The following is a 17,784-nucleotide window of genomic DNA, read 5'->3' as shown; positions in this document are numbered from 1 at the left end:
TTCTTTCAAGCTTTCACAGCTGTCAGCCGGGCAGCAGTGTACATCAGCCAGCAAATGGTTTAAAGTTGTGAGTTCATATATTTTTTCCTTCTACATTTGTTTTTAGATCACCTCTAAACTGAAAACTGAACCACAGCTCTTCATTTGCTGATCAGCAGCAAGTTTTGATGCTGCTGATGTGAGAATTCAAATGAACTGGGGTTTTTTGAAATGAACCAAGGCACAACAACCACAGCTAGACCCCTGTACAGAACTGAAAGGGCAACAATGACAAGAGTGTTTGATGAAGACAGACACGGCATGAAAAAGTGGAGCTGAGTTGGAGGTGGGTTGCAAAGCAGCTTAAAGATAAAAAAACCATTTGTTTTGTACCTTTTTTTGTAGTTCTGTACATCACCACAGTGGATTGTAAATCAGACAGTCAAGATGGGTAGACTTTCAGCTTTGAATCAAGGCAATGAGTAAAAGTATTACATAAACCATTTGGGGATTACAGCCATTTGTATACAACCCTTCATTGTCAGTGGCTAAAAAGTTGTGACGTCACCAGTGCAATGCACTAGGGGACTCTCTGTCACGCAACTATATGTAGTATGCATTGAGTATATGGAGACAGAGGTTGATTTTGGCTTTGAAAGTTAAATTCATTGAGAATGGAGGGTCAGCTGCTATGCTGCTAAATGAACGTTTTTGCTTTTTCAAGCTTGAAAAGAACAAAGAGGAACTGAGGTGAAAAAGATAACTGACGGCTAGGATAGCCATCAGAAGAACGAAACAACAACAGCATTTTGTAAGAAATGTGGCAGTTATCTTGGCTGTAGCTACATGGTAGCATAACTAGAATCAAACAAAGTCTTTATGATTTTGTTTGTTTAAAAACAGGTTTTGTAATACAACCATATGATCCGACTGATTGCGGTTGTTACAAGCCTCTAACCGGCATCAAGAACAATGAAGCTGCAGTCTCCTGCATGCAGCTGCTCTAGAACATGAAGCACTGTAATGTAATATTTTCCCATAACAAAAGACTAAACCACTTTATCTTGAAGGATTTTTATTTTTAACTAGTGCTGTCAACATTAATCTCGTTAAAATGATGTTAACGCCATAACCGCATTAATGCGGCAAATCTCCGTTAGCGAGTTACTGCAGATCGCCCCGCGTGTGGGGCTGCACGGCGTCAACGCGTTAGCGTGGTTAGCTCATAAACGTCATTTTAATGAGATTAACGCTGACAGCACTATTTTTAACATTTGACCTTTCTTTGTGTTCATATGGATCAACCACTCCTAAGAGCAATCCTTTGCCTTATTGTTTAGCTTCTCCCTGTATATTATTATTGTGCTTTTGAATTTGCTTGTGCGTCATTTAGCTGGAGTATTTTTCTTGTCATTCCATAGTGACGTCCAATAGATAAAAGGTAAGTGTTGAACTTGCATTTGATAGCATTTAACTACAACTACAAATTTATAGTCAAAGAGATGTTGATGCAAGTGAAAGAACCCATGATTAGGCTCTGTATGATGACATTAAGTTGTTAGGCCTCCATCACTCAGGCCCAGAGATCTGTAAGTGATCATGGCGACCAAGTTTGCATCTAGTTGCATGAAAGACACCAGCTTGTTTACGAACACTGACCAGAGTGATGCAAACTGGAAACAGACAGTGGGACCTTTTGAAAAATGTGTGTTGTGGTGGTCAGGCAAAACTGCAATTTCAAGTGTTTCTCATGTTCCACTGCTGCTTGGCCAGTAGTTGGTGAATGTTTGCAGACAAGTTGAGGTCTGCAAAGCAACTACGGACAACCGGAGCAACTGGGCAAATCGGTCACAAAGAGATTATTGATGCAAAATCGTAGTATCAGCTTATGTTTAGCACTGAAAAAATTTCAGGAACCTAACCAAAAACTTCATGACTTTGAGATGTGGAAAAATGGTTATTTATTTGACTGAACTAATGCTATGATAGATTACCACTATTTCAATCCACATATAATAAATACGCAAAATTAGATATTTATACCTCTTACATTTGACAGGATTATAGATTTGAATTGAACGTAAACAATATTTTGGAACATCCAAGTCTTTAAATATATATTCTATCAACAGAATTAAAGTCTTAGAGATAAATCAATGCATGCTTTGACTATTTTTTTTGCATTTGTCAAGGAGTTTTTGTGTTTACAAAATTATTACCACCATCTAAAATGTATGTCACGGTTGTCCTAAACTAACAATATTGCTCTTTACTAATCCACCAGTTTGCAAAGGCTCAAAATTGTTGTTATCCATGAATTTGACCAGATTAGTTATTTACTCATCTAAAAATCAGTTTTAGTGGATTATGCTTGATTAATTTCCAACTTCTCAGAGACATCCAGTATGCTGGCTCAAGTTTAGTTATAAGAATGTGAACTCAGTTGGTTTTATATAATAAATAGTAACAAATTTAGTCTTAAACATGTTTGAAATATTTCTAAAATATTAGTGTTCCCTTGTTTTTATGACAGATGCTCTAATAAATTTGTAAATCTATGTATATAATGATGTAAAATATATATATATATATATATATATATATATATATATATATATATATATATATATATATATATATATATATATATATATATATATATATATATATATATATATATATATATATATATATATATATATATATATATATATATATATATATATATATATATATATATATATTTTCCTTTGGTCATAAATGTTGCCTATGTAAAAGTAAAACTTTTCACATAGGCAACATTTCATGCAAGGCATACGTTGAAATTTCTCTTATTCTGTATCAATAGCAGAAAATAGCAAAATGGCATTACGTTAATATGAAGAGGCACTCACAAGTAAAACTATTTTGATGGAAAATTTGATTTAGGTGTTCAATTTGTATAAACAACAATGCCTCTGTGCTGGAAATTTCACTCTAAGGAACAATCGCAGTACTATCACACAGGAGCATATGTCCAATTTCATCAAACTACACAGCAGTGGCCTTTGTGTCTAATTGAGTGAGACGACAAAAGTCCTTACTCATTCAAACCAGAATTCAATTATTGTGACGGGCCGTTTTGTCTGTCCGGAGCACGCAGAGAGAGGAAGCAGAGAGGAGGGGGAGACCACTGCTTAACATACTGGCCAAGTCGCAAGCAGTTATGGCTGTGCTGTAGAATAATTCATGGTGAAGTACCAGACAAAAACATAATCTAATAGGGACTTCTGAGTATGATTAATGTGGAGAGTCGTAGATGCAACAGATTATATTTGGCTCATGAGTTGAAACCACAATGAGGGATGCACCATGTGGCTTTACAAGTCTTTTAGCTGCTTAGTTAAAGAGATACGGGGAAAGCCAAAGAGAGGGAGGCACATGGGACCAAATTCTTTAAAAGCTGTTTAATGTCAAAATATAGTAATGCTGCATATGAGCATTAAAATCAGTAAACGCTTATTAAGAAGGAGGTGGTTCAGGAAAAATGTGAAAAATATTTCATTTACTCCTGCACTTAGCAACAAGACCTCTTTTCTTAATAGCTTTACAGCAATTTAAGTTGTGCAACTATCTTCTTCTCATCCAGGACTGCCCATTTCCATTGCAGTCTTTATTTAGTCAAGTTGCTTTCTAATGCATTCTAACCCGTTCTCTCCTCTTCTCTCTTCACAAGCTCTCTCCTTTGTCTCTTTTCCTGGCATTGACAACTCTTGAAGTGACTGTAACCAATTCTCAATTTAGTGACAATTACGTGGTCTTTCCTATTGATTTTGATATTATCCCCCCCACCCTCTCCTTTTGTTGCACCTTGCCATTACTGTTCCCATTCCCTCTGAACTCTCTCCTCTCTGATTTTCATCAAATTTGACAATATCTCCATGAACACGTATTCTCTCCTGACAGCCTCTTTTTTCCAGTGTGTCTGCTTTCTGAGTATGTCAGTACTCACATGAACTTCACATTTTTCCCCTTCACAGGCTAACCTTGAATCAGTAAACAGTACTTCATATACTGTCTTGGTGATTTTGGGCTTATTCGGCTTTAATCTTTGACAGCAACACTGAGTCACTGCAGATGACTATACTTTCTACCACTTCCTCTGCCCACTCTCAGTGCTAGAGGATGTGCAAAAAGCTAGACAGCGTACACTCTCTAACTGTTGTTTTCTTACTGACCCCAGTCTCCTGAATCACCACTGGTTCCTGCTAATGGATGATTTGACTTGTCTGTTAAAAACTGGCAGGTCAAAGGAATTCCATAAGAAAACCTTAAATGTTTTGAGGCACTCTGACAGCAAGCATTTTGGGTCCTCTTAAAAGCGTGATCATCTTTATCCTATGACGAAACAGGACACAGGTAATCCGAGGGCACCAGGGCTCACTGGATGGCTTGAGGTTTATGAAAATGATGTGAATTATGCAATTTGACCTTCATGGTCTCTAAATCTCAACCCAGCTGAATGCACAAGGGAGATTTTGCACCAACATACTAGAGAATGATTCAACACTGTAATCCCAATTTCAAATGAATTTCTTTGCCAAGAATGATGTCATCACTTCTGTACAGTTTTATTATGACTTATTAGTCATTTGACTTTTGGATACTAATTTTTAAATAATAGGAAAATAGCAATTTTTACAAAATCATGAGTTAGTGGCAAGCATGACTGAGGTATTCAGTGCTGTCATTTTCTGCTTACACACACACGGTTTATAACCCTGGGTTTAGTATATTCAGTACAAAACTGAAATGCCTGAATCCAAACATTAAACGAGGACCAACACGTCTTGGGAATCAAGTCAGCTTTCTTCACGGACGTCAAAGTGATTTTTTTGATTATTTTCTACACTACACTGCACTTGTGTGCGCTCTTCTCTCTTTTTAAATTGTTTTTTTACCTTGAAGGATATCTCGTACTGCTCCCCTCCCCAAATCTCTAGACCGGTGTCGTATCCCCCGAGCTCCCAGAACCACTTCCTGTCGACAGCAAACAGTCCACCTGCCATCACTGGAGACCTAAAAGACACAAAGGCACAGTTGGGCATAAATTGGAATACAACAGGAACTATTAAATGACTTCAAATCTTCCAGGCTGGCCATACATATAAAGTGCCAGGTTTGAACATACCCTTGTCACATCCTGTGACTTGCTAAATGCACACAGGATTAAATAAACAGAAAAGTGTGTTAGAGAATTCCGGCTCTATCCCACTCCAGAGCTGTGTTTTTCACATCCCCACGTGTGTGTAGCAACCCAGTGACACTCTTCACAGCACAAACCCAATTAACCCATCTGAACCAGTGAGAATACTGACTGGGATGACAAGCTCAGCAGTGCCAAACAACATAATAGTCCTCAGCTCAGAGTGCAGTGGGAGCTTCTCCCTGCAGCAAAACTGAATGGTAAAATATCGAACAGCTTCTCATCAGGACACCGGCAACAACTGGAGGAAAACGGGAGGAGCAGGCGGGCAGAGAAAGAAAAGTTTTATCCACGGGGAATATTCTGTATTGAACTATGAAATAATGCAAGATAGATGAGAACATAACCTCACAGATAGCATTATAAATCCAAGAAAAGCCTCTTTTCCTTCTATTTCCTGAAACATTACAAGGCATTTGTGCCCAGAGTTATCATCTAGTGATACACTAGTGCTCAGAATTTCAGAGCTTTATTTTTATCCAAATTGTAGCAGTATGGAAATTAATAGCAAATGGTATAAAAGGAAAATAAACTGGAGGAATACAGAATTTATTTTCCAATCAGTCTCATGTTGAAACACCACACGTTTGTCTTTGTTGCAACCAAGGTGGATACTATTGTTAGTGAATTATGAGTCTAGAGCCGTTAGCATGGACGATACTATAGGCTTGGACCATAATCTCAGGTTCCATCAGTGATCAGAGAGATCGCCAACAGCTTGCCAACTTTAGCTTTTTTCCCCTTAAATTAATCATTAAATCAAATAAATTTCACATGTAAGTTAATCTGCCTCGCTATAATATCCTCTTGTATCTCTCCATATAAAAACCCTTGCACTACACGTATGCATGCACACAAGTTCACAATCACACCTCTGCGCTCTTTGAAATTATCATGCGCATGGGGACCAGCAACACTGATTCATCATGATCTCTGAACAAAAGCAAACGGGAGAATTCTTTTTGTCTGTTGGCTCAGTTTTGAAATTCAAACTTAATGCAGCCGTGCATTTGCAGAGAAACTTGTTTATTTCTTTTTTTTTTTCTCCCCTACCAGTCAGCAAAATCCTTGTACGGGGAGGTCACGGTGAAGATGATACAGGTGAGACATTTTGCATACAAAAAACCACCCAGAGTGTTAACAGAACTAAAAAAAGAGCATTTGTTATTCAGCTAATATCCATGCATTAGCCTTTTTGTGTGAACAAACCTCTGCCCCTGCTACGGTCTCCCTCTTACCAGCAGCACTTTTCCATTTTTTTACCGTTAGTCCAAAGTACGTATTATGGTGGTAACGGTGGATAGGAACCGTAATGCGTAACTGCTCCTTAACAACCGGCTTTGTGAACGTAGTGATGAAAAATATAATGGAAACGAGACTGAGCCTAAATCACACATTAAGCGTCGTAAAGGCCATAAAAACACGAGCTGAGGTCGCCGCTCTCGTTTTCCCCTGCCTACGTTTGTTCTGATAAAGCACGCCTTTCTGCAACAGTTTGAATAATTCTTTCACACAGGCATACTTGACCTGTCTGACCAGATAACTGTGCTTGTGCAGTTCATTGTCCATAACTGGTGACTGTTGTATGCTGGAGGAAGCAAAGTGAAGCAAACACAAAGCTGCCACACACACACACACACACACACACACACACACACACACACACACACACACACACACACACACACACACACACACACACACACACACACACACACACACACACACACACACACACACACACACACACACACACAGCTTCCCTGGAATAGCGCAGAATGAAATGCACCAGACAGACTTTCATCACAGGACAAAGGGTGAACAACAGTAGCTGCAGGGGCGCAGAGAAACAGTGTGCTGCATGTCTGTGTGCGAGTGCTGATGGTGGTTAGCGGACTGTGTGAGTTTAGCAAAGAGAGCGTAGACACTGCGTGGGCACTGATTTATGGGGTGGTGATTGTTAGCTTTTGTTCACCGGAGGGAGAAAACACAAACGCTCTTCCCAGAGTTGTGTGGAAGGAAACCCAGCGGCTTTTGGGAATGACAGCACTGACATCTCACAAGCTAGTGAATATGAAGATCGCTTAACCACAAGTTAAAGTTTAATCTGGCAGGGTAACAACCACATGTATGTTCAACTATACTGATAATAAGCATAAAACATAATAAAACAATTATTGATTTTGCCCAGGAGACAGATGCACTCCACTGTACGCCAGGCCAGGCGACATCATCTCAGGTGCAGATGCTTTAAAATGCTTCAGGTGATGGAAACAAACTATGTCCCATTCAAGATCGTCTCATCTATTCCATTAGTCTCAATTAGCTTGACTAGGTCAATGGATCAGCAGCTTTTGATTGTTTCAATTGCAGCCTCCCCCTCAAGAACAGGTCATTAACTTCACAGTCAATTATAATTTGTAGTGTATGGTATTAATGACTGCACCTGTACACCCTCTGATGTTTGGAATTCAGTTTTAATGACTCGATTTGTTTAGATTTTGTCCAATGTCATGGTGGACTGTCTTGACAGTACATTGTCTTTCAGTCTATGAGATCAAAATGCTGTTTTTGGACTGTAGGATATTATTATACATTACTAAATCCTTGATTCATATAAAATAATATTGAAAACAAAATCCGCATTTGGTTAGCATCATCAGATATACTGCACACCAAAGTAAAACAGGGCATTTCACTTAATTCTATATGCAATTTTGAATGCATCTGACATATTATTCTATGCATGAATGTCCAATTAATATCTGTATTATAAAACTGAATTCAGCTTCCATATCTGTCAGATTCTGCAGAACCTCTAATTCATCATTTCGTGGTCATTTGTCATGTTTGTTTCTCACAAATGCCTGAACACAGATGTGAACATTCACAAAGACCACTTGAACACAATGAATTCCATTCTCTTTCAAACAGGGAGCCACTACTCAAAACCAGAAAAAAAACCCTGTTGCTGCAAAACACTTAATTTAAAATGATAATGAGTTGACCCAGTCACTACCCACACTGCTGCTCCTGAGTTGCTTAGCAACTACTTTGTTTTGCCGCTGTGCAGAAAAAAAAAATCTGTTTGTGGGGGAAAAAACAAACAAAAAAACAAAAAACAAAAACGTTTTGGGAGGACATATTTAATTCATTTTATTCAGGCATATAATTAAATCAGGGTTTCATATACACAGTACTGTGCAAAAGTCTTGAGACACCCCTCATTTCTTTATATTTTGCTAGGGAAATGAAAAATGCATGCAGTGATTAACTGAAACATAAATCACTTCAGTAACACAGTATATTGGGCAAAACAGGACTTGTTCAATTCTAATGAGCTTTAAAGTCAATACAATACTCCATCAGTCCATCATGGCTGAGGGGTGAAAAATGAAGTCAGTGACAGTTATTGGATGGTCTCCAAATGGTATTACGTGGAGCATTCATATTTCCATCAGCTTTGACTAGACCCAAAACACCAGTGGCTGAAATGTAGGGTGGCTCAAGACTTTTGGACTGAATTGTATGAATCTGACTTTGGCGTTCCTGAATTAGTTCCTCCATTCAGCACCACCTGTGTCAAAGTTATCTGTATCTCTAAAGCCAAACTAAACATCCATCTCATTCATTGAAACATGGGATTAACAATTGTGGGTTTACAGTTAGGTGCCTTGACTCTTTGGCAGTGTTGGGCAAGTTACTTTGAAAAAGTAATTATGGTTACTAGTTACTTCTTCAAAAAAGTAACTGAGTTAGTAGCTGAGTTACAAGATTCTAAAAGTAATTAATTACTTGAAAAGTAACTATTGCGTTACTTTAAAAAAAAAAAAATGTTTAACCCTCTGGGGTCCAGGGTATAATTGGCCATTTTTGACTACTTATGATTTTCCCTCCACATTTCACCTTTAAAAACTATTTACTTTGCCTTGTTTGGTATCACCCTTTTCAGCACAACCTCACGTGTCTGAATTTACAGTTATGTTTCATTTTGACATACTGTACTAACACAATTGATCTAAAATCAGACAAAAAACATAAAATCCGAGTAGAAGAAGTTATATTTTTTACTGTAACAACCACAAACATGTTTAATGAATCATATTTCATAACTTTAAATGCAAATATAAATTGTCAATTTTAAAATCCTATGCACAAGTTTTGTTATTTGCAGCCATTTACCTTTTACCCTTTTTAAAATAACCATTTCAAACTATTTACAGAACCATCAGGTGTTCTGCATTCAATAAGATGCCACACAAATTATTTGTGCCACTCCAAAAAAAAATAATTTCCACTATAAAGGAGAACATCACAGCCTGATACCTGCAGGTCTGACAGCAGCAGGTGTATCACTCCTCCTGTTTCTACCTGGAGACAGCAGTCACCTCATTGTACACACAGCACAAATCACAAATCACCTTGTTGCTTTGTCATCTTAAAGTGGTCATGTGATTGGCTTACCACGACTACTATATTCTTCCTCAGCCAAACAGCAGCACTCATGCGATTGTTTTGCCCCCTTAGCTCCAGGTGTTGTGCCAAAAAGTGATCGTCTACCAGACAGTGATTGCCGCCCGCTTTCACTACCTGAAAGGTCTTTAAGTATCCCACGCTTTACCTGACTCGGTCAACCTTTTAAGATGGATCAAGTGGATAGCCACTACTACTGAAGATCCTCTTTGCTTTGTAATGTGGGTCTGTCTTCGCCTTGTCATCGTACAGTGTTGTAGCACACTAAAAACAATCTGTCCAGAGCGTGGGTCCCAGTCTCATGTGCAGACAGCACAGTCTATTTACTTTAAAAATGTCATTACTTTATATTGAACAGACAAACACGCACACAGAGAAAGTCTGCAGACCATCTGCTAGTACCAGGACCCCATACAGACTCTTTTTGATTACCTGTTCACCCACACTGTGAAGCACAAGCTGAACATCGACCGGTGTGATGGTGGCCACAAATTTGTCCAACCAGGTTTGCGAAACACTGCTGTAGTGTTTAAAGACGAGAACGGAAATTCCACCACTCTGAATGCCTGTAATTACCTTCCTACGCATGTCAACATTAAACTTTATTTCTTTTCAATAAAAGAAAATCACAATAAAAATGGAAATGGCAAATTGGATTTGCACAGTACAGACTTCAGCCCTCCGCCACAGAGCAGCTCTACTGAATTAATATTGACCGGCATTGACTAAAGTGACCTTAACAGGCCAGAAGCAGCAAGAAAATGCAATACCATAAGTAAAGTACTGGGATCAACATGTACATTTGCCAGAATATAAAGTCTCCGTACCCATTTGACTGCTGTCAGAGTAAATCAGATTGATGATACCACAACAATCATGTTTAAATTAAATCATGATTTCATAAACTTTAAGTTACATTTGATTTTGGCAAAGTTGTTTACTTAACAGCATTTGTCAGAACTGTGAAAATTATATTTATTGTCCTGTTAGTTTTGTACTTTTATTTATTGTTTTAACTGTAACTGATGAATGGTAAGTTTGCTCATTTTAGACCATCTTCTCAGAGAAAGTACCAATTCCTACAAAGGAACAGAATGTCTGGTTTAAATCACCAAGAAGGGGGCGGTGTATTTGAGGAAAAGGACAGCATGGTCCAGGGTCTTTCTAACAAACAACTGAGATTTAACTACAAATGCTCAAGTTGATATTCTCCATTTCAGTCTATTGACCTTGGGGGGAAAAAGAAAGACTTAAAGCCTGAGCTAACTGCTAAATGAAACCTTGAAGCTTAAAGAAGCAGAGAGAGAGACAGAGAGCGGGGGGACAAATGAAGGGAGTGTTGATGGCATTAACAAAAGGGACAGTGACAGAGGCATGAGGACAGGGATAAAAATCATACTCCATTACCCTCAAACACACACGCACGCACACCTCCGAGATGGATTTTGTCAGCCCACCATGCCTCGTTCTCCACTGCTGCAATGTCAATCAGAATGAAAATGAAAATCTTTGCGACTCAAATTGGATTTGCACTGATGAAGGTCATTTCATTGGGCAAGAAGAGCAGACTAATTCACGAAATGAGGATTGATTCTGATTGTTCTGCAGCTCATTTCTTCTTTAGTTTCTTATCCTCCTGCATCACCGCGTGATCATGCCTACAGCATTTCCCCAGGATAGTCAAATATTCTCTGGCATCCAAACATAGACAAATGTCTAACTAATCCCTCAAAGCTCACAAATGGAGTGTTTGGCATCCCATGCAGTTATTTGGTTATTTATTTATATCAGTGTCCATTACTTAAAAGGTACAGGAAGGAGAAGAAAGTATGGCAAAAACCTATTAAGCTTCTTTGCAGAGAGGCAGTGTTACCTGGGAATCAATTCAACAAAATTGGCCTCAAGGCACTTTATATTGTAAGGTCAAAACCTTCCAATAATATCCAATGACTCTGTAAACACATTAATCTGTGACTGATCTTTGTTTAAATGAAACTTTATAGACAACACTCAAATGGTTAACTACATCAATGTATTTTCACTTAAACAAGCAGCTGTTTTTTATGTGCATTAAAGTTATATAAAAATGTAACAGCGCAAATGCAAATTCCTTGCTGACAGTTCAACCAAAAGGCATTTCCAGTGGAAATTGGCTGACATATCCTCAGCATAACCATGTATAATATCCACAAAACTTAAAAAGAGGTTATACACACACACAATAGGGTAATATTATGTTGAAGCACAGTACGTATCACTCCGCGAGGCTCCTGCCTACAATAGCCGTAATGCTCCGACAATCCATCAAGCGGTGCAGGTTTGTAGCTTAGCAAAGTCGTACTAAAACATTTGACAGATTTTCGAGCGCCGTGTAGCACATAAAATCGTTTCGAGGTCAGTAAACACAACCAGAATTCATACATAAGGCACACAGGATTATAAGGGGCACTGTCGATTTTCAGAAAATCAAAGGATTGATTTTAAGTGTGCCATATTTTCCAAAAAACACGGTAACAACGACAGCCCGCTAGCATGCTCTACCAAAAATAGTGCTTTGTTGTGTATCTGACGGACCAAAGCTAAACCAGTTCCACACCACTGAAGTTGCAGCATTTTTACAAACCAATTCTGGTTCATCCGTTTCATTCAACGATCCGCTTTCACCCTTCTCATTCTCCGTCACCGCCATGCTTTTTCCGCCATGTGCGCATGAAAACAAAGGCACTGCGCATGCGCGTTTTACCCATATTCTATTGCAATATTTCATTTCCTTATCGTTGCCCAACATTATACCGGTATTACCGTGAATGGTATGATATGGCCCAGCCCTAATTGAGTGCCAGTTATCATCTAAGCTAGCAATGTCAATTAGTGCAAAGAGCATCCACGCACCACATGGGTCCAACACAGACACCAATACCTGCTAATTACTGCAGGTACAAATAATTAGGTAGAATTTCACTCACCAAAACTGAAGCACAGACATTTTCAGTGGGCTTTTAGTACAATTAACCACACAGTGAACCACATGATGTGCCAGACAACTGCATTACAAATGCTCCAATTAGCACAAACAGAGTTGGAAAGTCCACTTCCAACTGTGTTTGTTGGAAGTGGACCTGGTGACTGGAATAAGCTGAGCTGCAGCCCAGCGATGGCACCCGTCTCTCAATATCTCTATATGGCTGAGTTAGAAAAATAAATAAATGAATCACTTCCTATTTCGTTTTTATAAAGTTTTGTTTTATTAGATAGAGTTTTACTTAGTTTGAGGCCATTTGATGAACTGCATTTTTTGGAATTGTCATGCTGTATAAAACATGAGGTGACTGTGAAATGACCTAAATATCCACCGATCTCTAAATTGTTTTAACGCTAGAACTCACAGATCTACATAGATCTGTTTTTTTAAGCTATTGCTGCATAAAAGCTAATACAATAGCAGCTAAAAGTAAAGTTTAAGTAATTCCTTGAAGAGCTCTGCACAAACTGAAGTAGCAAAATAATATAAAAATAGCTGAATGTCGCTCTTTTCCCACTCATAAATCCTACCTGATAAGAAAAAACAAGTAAGTCATAGTTCAGTGCTGCAACATAATCAGTCTTTTATAATGACATAGCTTTTGATATATATCTTGTACTGGCATTAAAAATCAGAGACAAAGTTTAAGACAGCGAGCTGGCATCTTTACTTCACCACCACACTGGTTCATTAAAATCCGAGAAAGCTTCCATTTCTCTGTACACTCTGGAATGTAAGACTGGGATTTTGGCATTTATCCACTTTGGAAATGGAATTCATTTTCACATTTTGCAGCTTAATGGGGTGGTAGTCGAGTGTTTTAGTATCCATCCTATGCAACACTCAGGTGTAAACGCGTGTATGAGCATAGCAGTGCCGACAAAGACCTTCAGTGAATAAACACGGTGTGGTGTAAATCATTCAGAGGTGCACAGCTCAGACAAACCCAGATGAAAAGCTTTAAGTCCCACTGGGGCCAGATGCATGCATTTAGTCATGGCACAATCAGATAATGGGTATAAAAAAAATCCCTAACCAAGTATCAGAGTCACTCACTCAAAGGGTTCACTGGGGTCGTCCTTCTGCAGCTCTGTGGGGATCGGGATCCGCTTGTAATACATTTCCCAGTCAAACGCCCCTCGCATGGCATCGCCCGCCTGTGTTTCATAGCCAAAGTTGTCATGGTCGATGACATCAATCATCGGGCACACGATAGTCTTCCTGTTCTGGGCAATTCGGTCTGAGAGGGACAGAAGGAGGCACACACGATGGCGAGCAGGTTATGACAACAGATGGTGCAGAAAAGTCGTTCCCAAGCTTTGTGGCTTTAGACCTTTTACAGCCAAGCAAAGCCTACTCGCCCCTCCTGTCCACAGACTGCAGGTTATGAGGGGTCGGTGGGCTGTTTAAACGACTGGTGAAACTGTGTGTGTGTGTGTGTGTGTGTGTGTGTGTGTGTGTGTGTGTGTACAAAATGAAAATTTGCTCCTGTGTTGCAAACTGAAATGCATCAATCCTGACCAAGTATTTTTTTTTTAAAAATGTTGATTTATATGATTTATCATCTTTTACCATTGGTAAAAATCATGTTTTTAGGAACAAATAAAACGATTGATAATTTTTTACAAAATATTAATTTATTTTTTTACCACTTGATTTTATAGGAAAAAAGGTTAAAAGGTTTCAGTATTAATCAGTAACCATCGCGTCATGTCTCTCAGCTCCATCTAGCTCAGATTTATTGCTTTGTGACTGACTGAAATCTAATGGATGAATTATAACGCACACTTATTTTACACGTGTCATTGTGTTGTCATTAGCTGTGTGCGCATAATCGAAGCAGCATACAGATGTAAAAATGTTGTAAACCTGCAGTTTTTCTAGTCTTCGGTAAGAGAGCCACCCCTCTGACTACAGCAGGTTAGATCCCACAGGAGTCAGAAAATGACCCTACTTCTCGTTTGAATGATATCAAACACTTTTCTGATAAGCACATGGTATCATTTACCATTTTATCTTGCACACCTTGGGTAGTTGTAACAAACAGACGTGCCCTTCAGACAGCAATACACAGAGTAGAGGCACCTTAGATCACATGCTGCTGGTCACATGATCACATTACATGGAAACCATATGCAGTCCAAGCCCATATAATGAGTAAAAAATACTAATTCTAACTCATATCCTGGATTTCAAAATGTGATATGTATGCTTAAATGTCTGTGTGGGCTGGCATACACATCGAGTGCTACCAGAAAGCATGATCAGGAAAGTATGAATCACACTGTGGCTTGCTTGAGTTATGCTGGCACTGAGCATGTACATCTCCCAAGGAGAGAACACTTTACTCTATCAATAAGAACTCTTTTGGATTTACACTTCGGCTCCTAAAGGTCTCAATCGATAAATGGATGTTATTTTAGTTTTTTTTATGATCCCTTGTATTTTTATGTCTGGCTGGTTCAGCTTCTGGCTGTCTGTATACAACCTGTATTGGAGGTTTCTGTTTTGTTTCCTCACTTTCATTTTGTATTTCATTTTTCATTTATTTTTTAGTGCTCCCCCCCCCCCCCAAAGTGTTAAATTCATCCAAAAAAGAAAAATGTATTTATTTACTTATTCAGAGATTCAATAATATTTCAGACTGTTAACAGTGTGTAATGCACCACCCACACATGACTTCGAGATGTTATTTATCTAGCAACTATGTAATATATGGGCTCTGAATGGACATCGTCATGTGATGAGCTCACATGACCAACAACATTCATTATCTGATGAAGAGCAGGTGTGCTTGAAACATTAAAACAAACATGATGGTTGTTGTAATGAGGCCCTGCAGAGTGAGAGTTGTCTAATTTTTTGGCCCAGCAAATGTCCCAATTTTTTGGTATATTTTATTCTATTTATTTATTTTTTTAAATCGTATTTAATAGATTTTTTGACACTTTTATTTTTCCCCAAAATGAGTTTACCGTCACATGTAAAGAGCAGCCATCACTAAGGTTATGACCTGGGCACACAGTGCAGGCCGGTTGAGGATCGGGCTCATGTTAAGGGTCATGGCTCAATAATGAAGTCCTCACCCAGCAGTGGAGGCAGCCAGTTCACATTGGCTTCACAGTGCGAGTCCAGGAAGGTGAGGACTTCTCCCTTAGCGGCAGCTGCTCCAAGCAGGCGAGTCCGGATCAGACCCTCCCTCTTCTTGGTCCTCAGGATGCGAACCTTTGGCAGCCGTACCATGTACTCCTCTAGTGCCACCTTAAGGTGTTCTGAAGAGACAACATGAGAGAGAGCATAATTTAAAGAGGGGGAAAAAAATGCCATAATGGTATAGAGGGGATCAATATCATACCTTGTTAATGCGTGCAGGTAAATACGGACCTACTGGCATGAACTGCTTCAGAAAACTGTCCACAAATAGGAAACCCTCACAACAAAAAATGCTCCTCAAAAAACATGAAAAGAAAACGAACCCATTAGCTGTCACCATCAAACACGACATCTGCTGCTGCCACATGCTCCACACTGAAATGTCCCCCTTAAGGCCTCTACATCATAACGTACTTTCACCCATACAGAGAAAAACTTTATATTACTTACTTTTCTACACTCACTGACTTTTTTTCTTTTTTATATCTGCAGTCATTAGACAGAATGTTACCCTCAAGAGGAAGAAACCAACTGAGAGGAATGAAAAAGGAATTAAATCAGCCCCTCTAATGTGCGGTCATAAAGCCTTTTGGCAAGAAATAAAACAAAAAAACAAAAACAAAAAAAACAAAACAAAAAGAAAAACAGTGCTGTTGCCAAAATTGTGATGATGTTCATTTTACCCAAAACTCATAATGTCCCATTATGGACCCTTTTCCCAACAACAATCCCTTCACTGAGTAAATTACGCGATCAAAGAGTTTTATTAAAGTTCATGTCTGAGCCACTGGTCCTATGCATGGCAGCTGTGCCATTTTCCCGTGTTTCTCTAGCAGCAGTGACAGTAAATCTCAACTCAGAGTGAGGTGTCAGTCAAATGGTCAGTTCCATCGTCTAAAATGGCAAATACACTGGAACAGGGTGGATGGTATGTGTGTGTGTGTGTGTGTGTGGGGGGGGGGGGGGGGGGTCTATATATATGGCGACATATAAAGACAGGGCAACTTGAAAGCGTCAATCAATCAATCAGAGACGGGGCTTATACATGCACATTTTCTCCAATCTTTCATCACAGCTCGCCTTTGACAGAAATCAATCCTGCTCTAAATGGAGCCTTTAAGTCTTTCTGCTCAAATGCCCAGTCAGCTGTGACAGGTCAATAAATATAAAAATAAGTCACACTTAAAGCCATGTTTCAACGGCCATCTGTCTAGTGTCAATGTTTCTAAAGCTGTCAACCATTGCAGAGAAAAACCCAGAAAGTCCAGTGTTGTAGTATAAAACTGAATGTACTCCATCTCAATCCATCCATCCATCCAGTGCTTTTCACTTTCTGTTTAAATATTCAGTAACCGCCAAAAAAATCATTTGCACTTAACACCACCTCAAAAGGGGGACATCTTGATAAGACGCTGTATGTTACAAACCAACTGGACATGAATGGTCGCAGTTATAATGTTATCCACTGTGAGCAAAGACAAAACAGATGCACTGGAAAAGCAAGCCACACAAATTGTGCTTCCTAAATAGTCTCCAACAGACAGACATGACTCAGCAGTGTCTTTTAATCCATCTGTCTACTGTTAGACAAATGATTTAATTGCCTCCAAATCTGACGTCTACAGTGACTCTGCAGAGGATCACGTTCCAGCTCACCAAACAATCAAACTACAGCGCCAGAAAACAAAAACGCAACAAATGTCACATCAAGTCTCTTTGAGCACATGGTTTGGTCCGTTAGTTTGAGGTCAAAAATCATTTGCAGAGGCTTGGGTTTTTTGAAAAGAAGAAAGAAGTCATGATCAAAGTGTACCTTCACCATTCTAAGGTACTGACAAACTCAATTAAAAATGTATTTATTTAGTGCTAACTCACAATATATTAGGACACATTACATTATAAAGTTAAGACC

General features: G+C 38.9%; 1 protein-coding gene across 1 annotated transcript in view; it reads right to left on the bottom strand.

Annotated features, from left to right (window-relative positions):
- LOC134635850 (polypeptide N-acetylgalactosaminyltransferase 10-like) overlaps positions 1 to 17,784 on the bottom strand; it is a 123,361-nt gene that overhangs the window by 25,698 nt on the left and 79,879 nt on the right. Inside the window, exons 5-7 of the mRNA XM_063485442.1 lie at positions 15,806 to 15,991; positions 13,776 to 13,959; positions 4,920 to 5,037 (exon numbers count right to left, since the gene is read on the bottom strand). Coding sequence (XP_063341512.1) covers positions 4,920 to 5,037; positions 13,776 to 13,959; positions 15,806 to 15,991 — 488 coding nt within the window. The remainder of the gene's footprint in view (positions 1 to 4,919; positions 5,038 to 13,775; positions 13,960 to 15,805; positions 15,992 to 17,784) is intronic.

The sequence above is a fragment of the Pelmatolapia mariae genome, linkage group LG10_11 (genome assembly GCF_036321145.2).
Source record: "Pelmatolapia mariae isolate MD_Pm_ZW linkage group LG10_11, Pm_UMD_F_2, whole genome shotgun sequence".
In the NCBI taxonomy this organism is placed as follows: Eukaryota; Metazoa; Chordata; class Actinopteri; order Cichliformes; family Cichlidae; genus Pelmatolapia; species Pelmatolapia mariae.
This window is presented reverse-complemented; position numbering and strand designations above follow the sequence as displayed.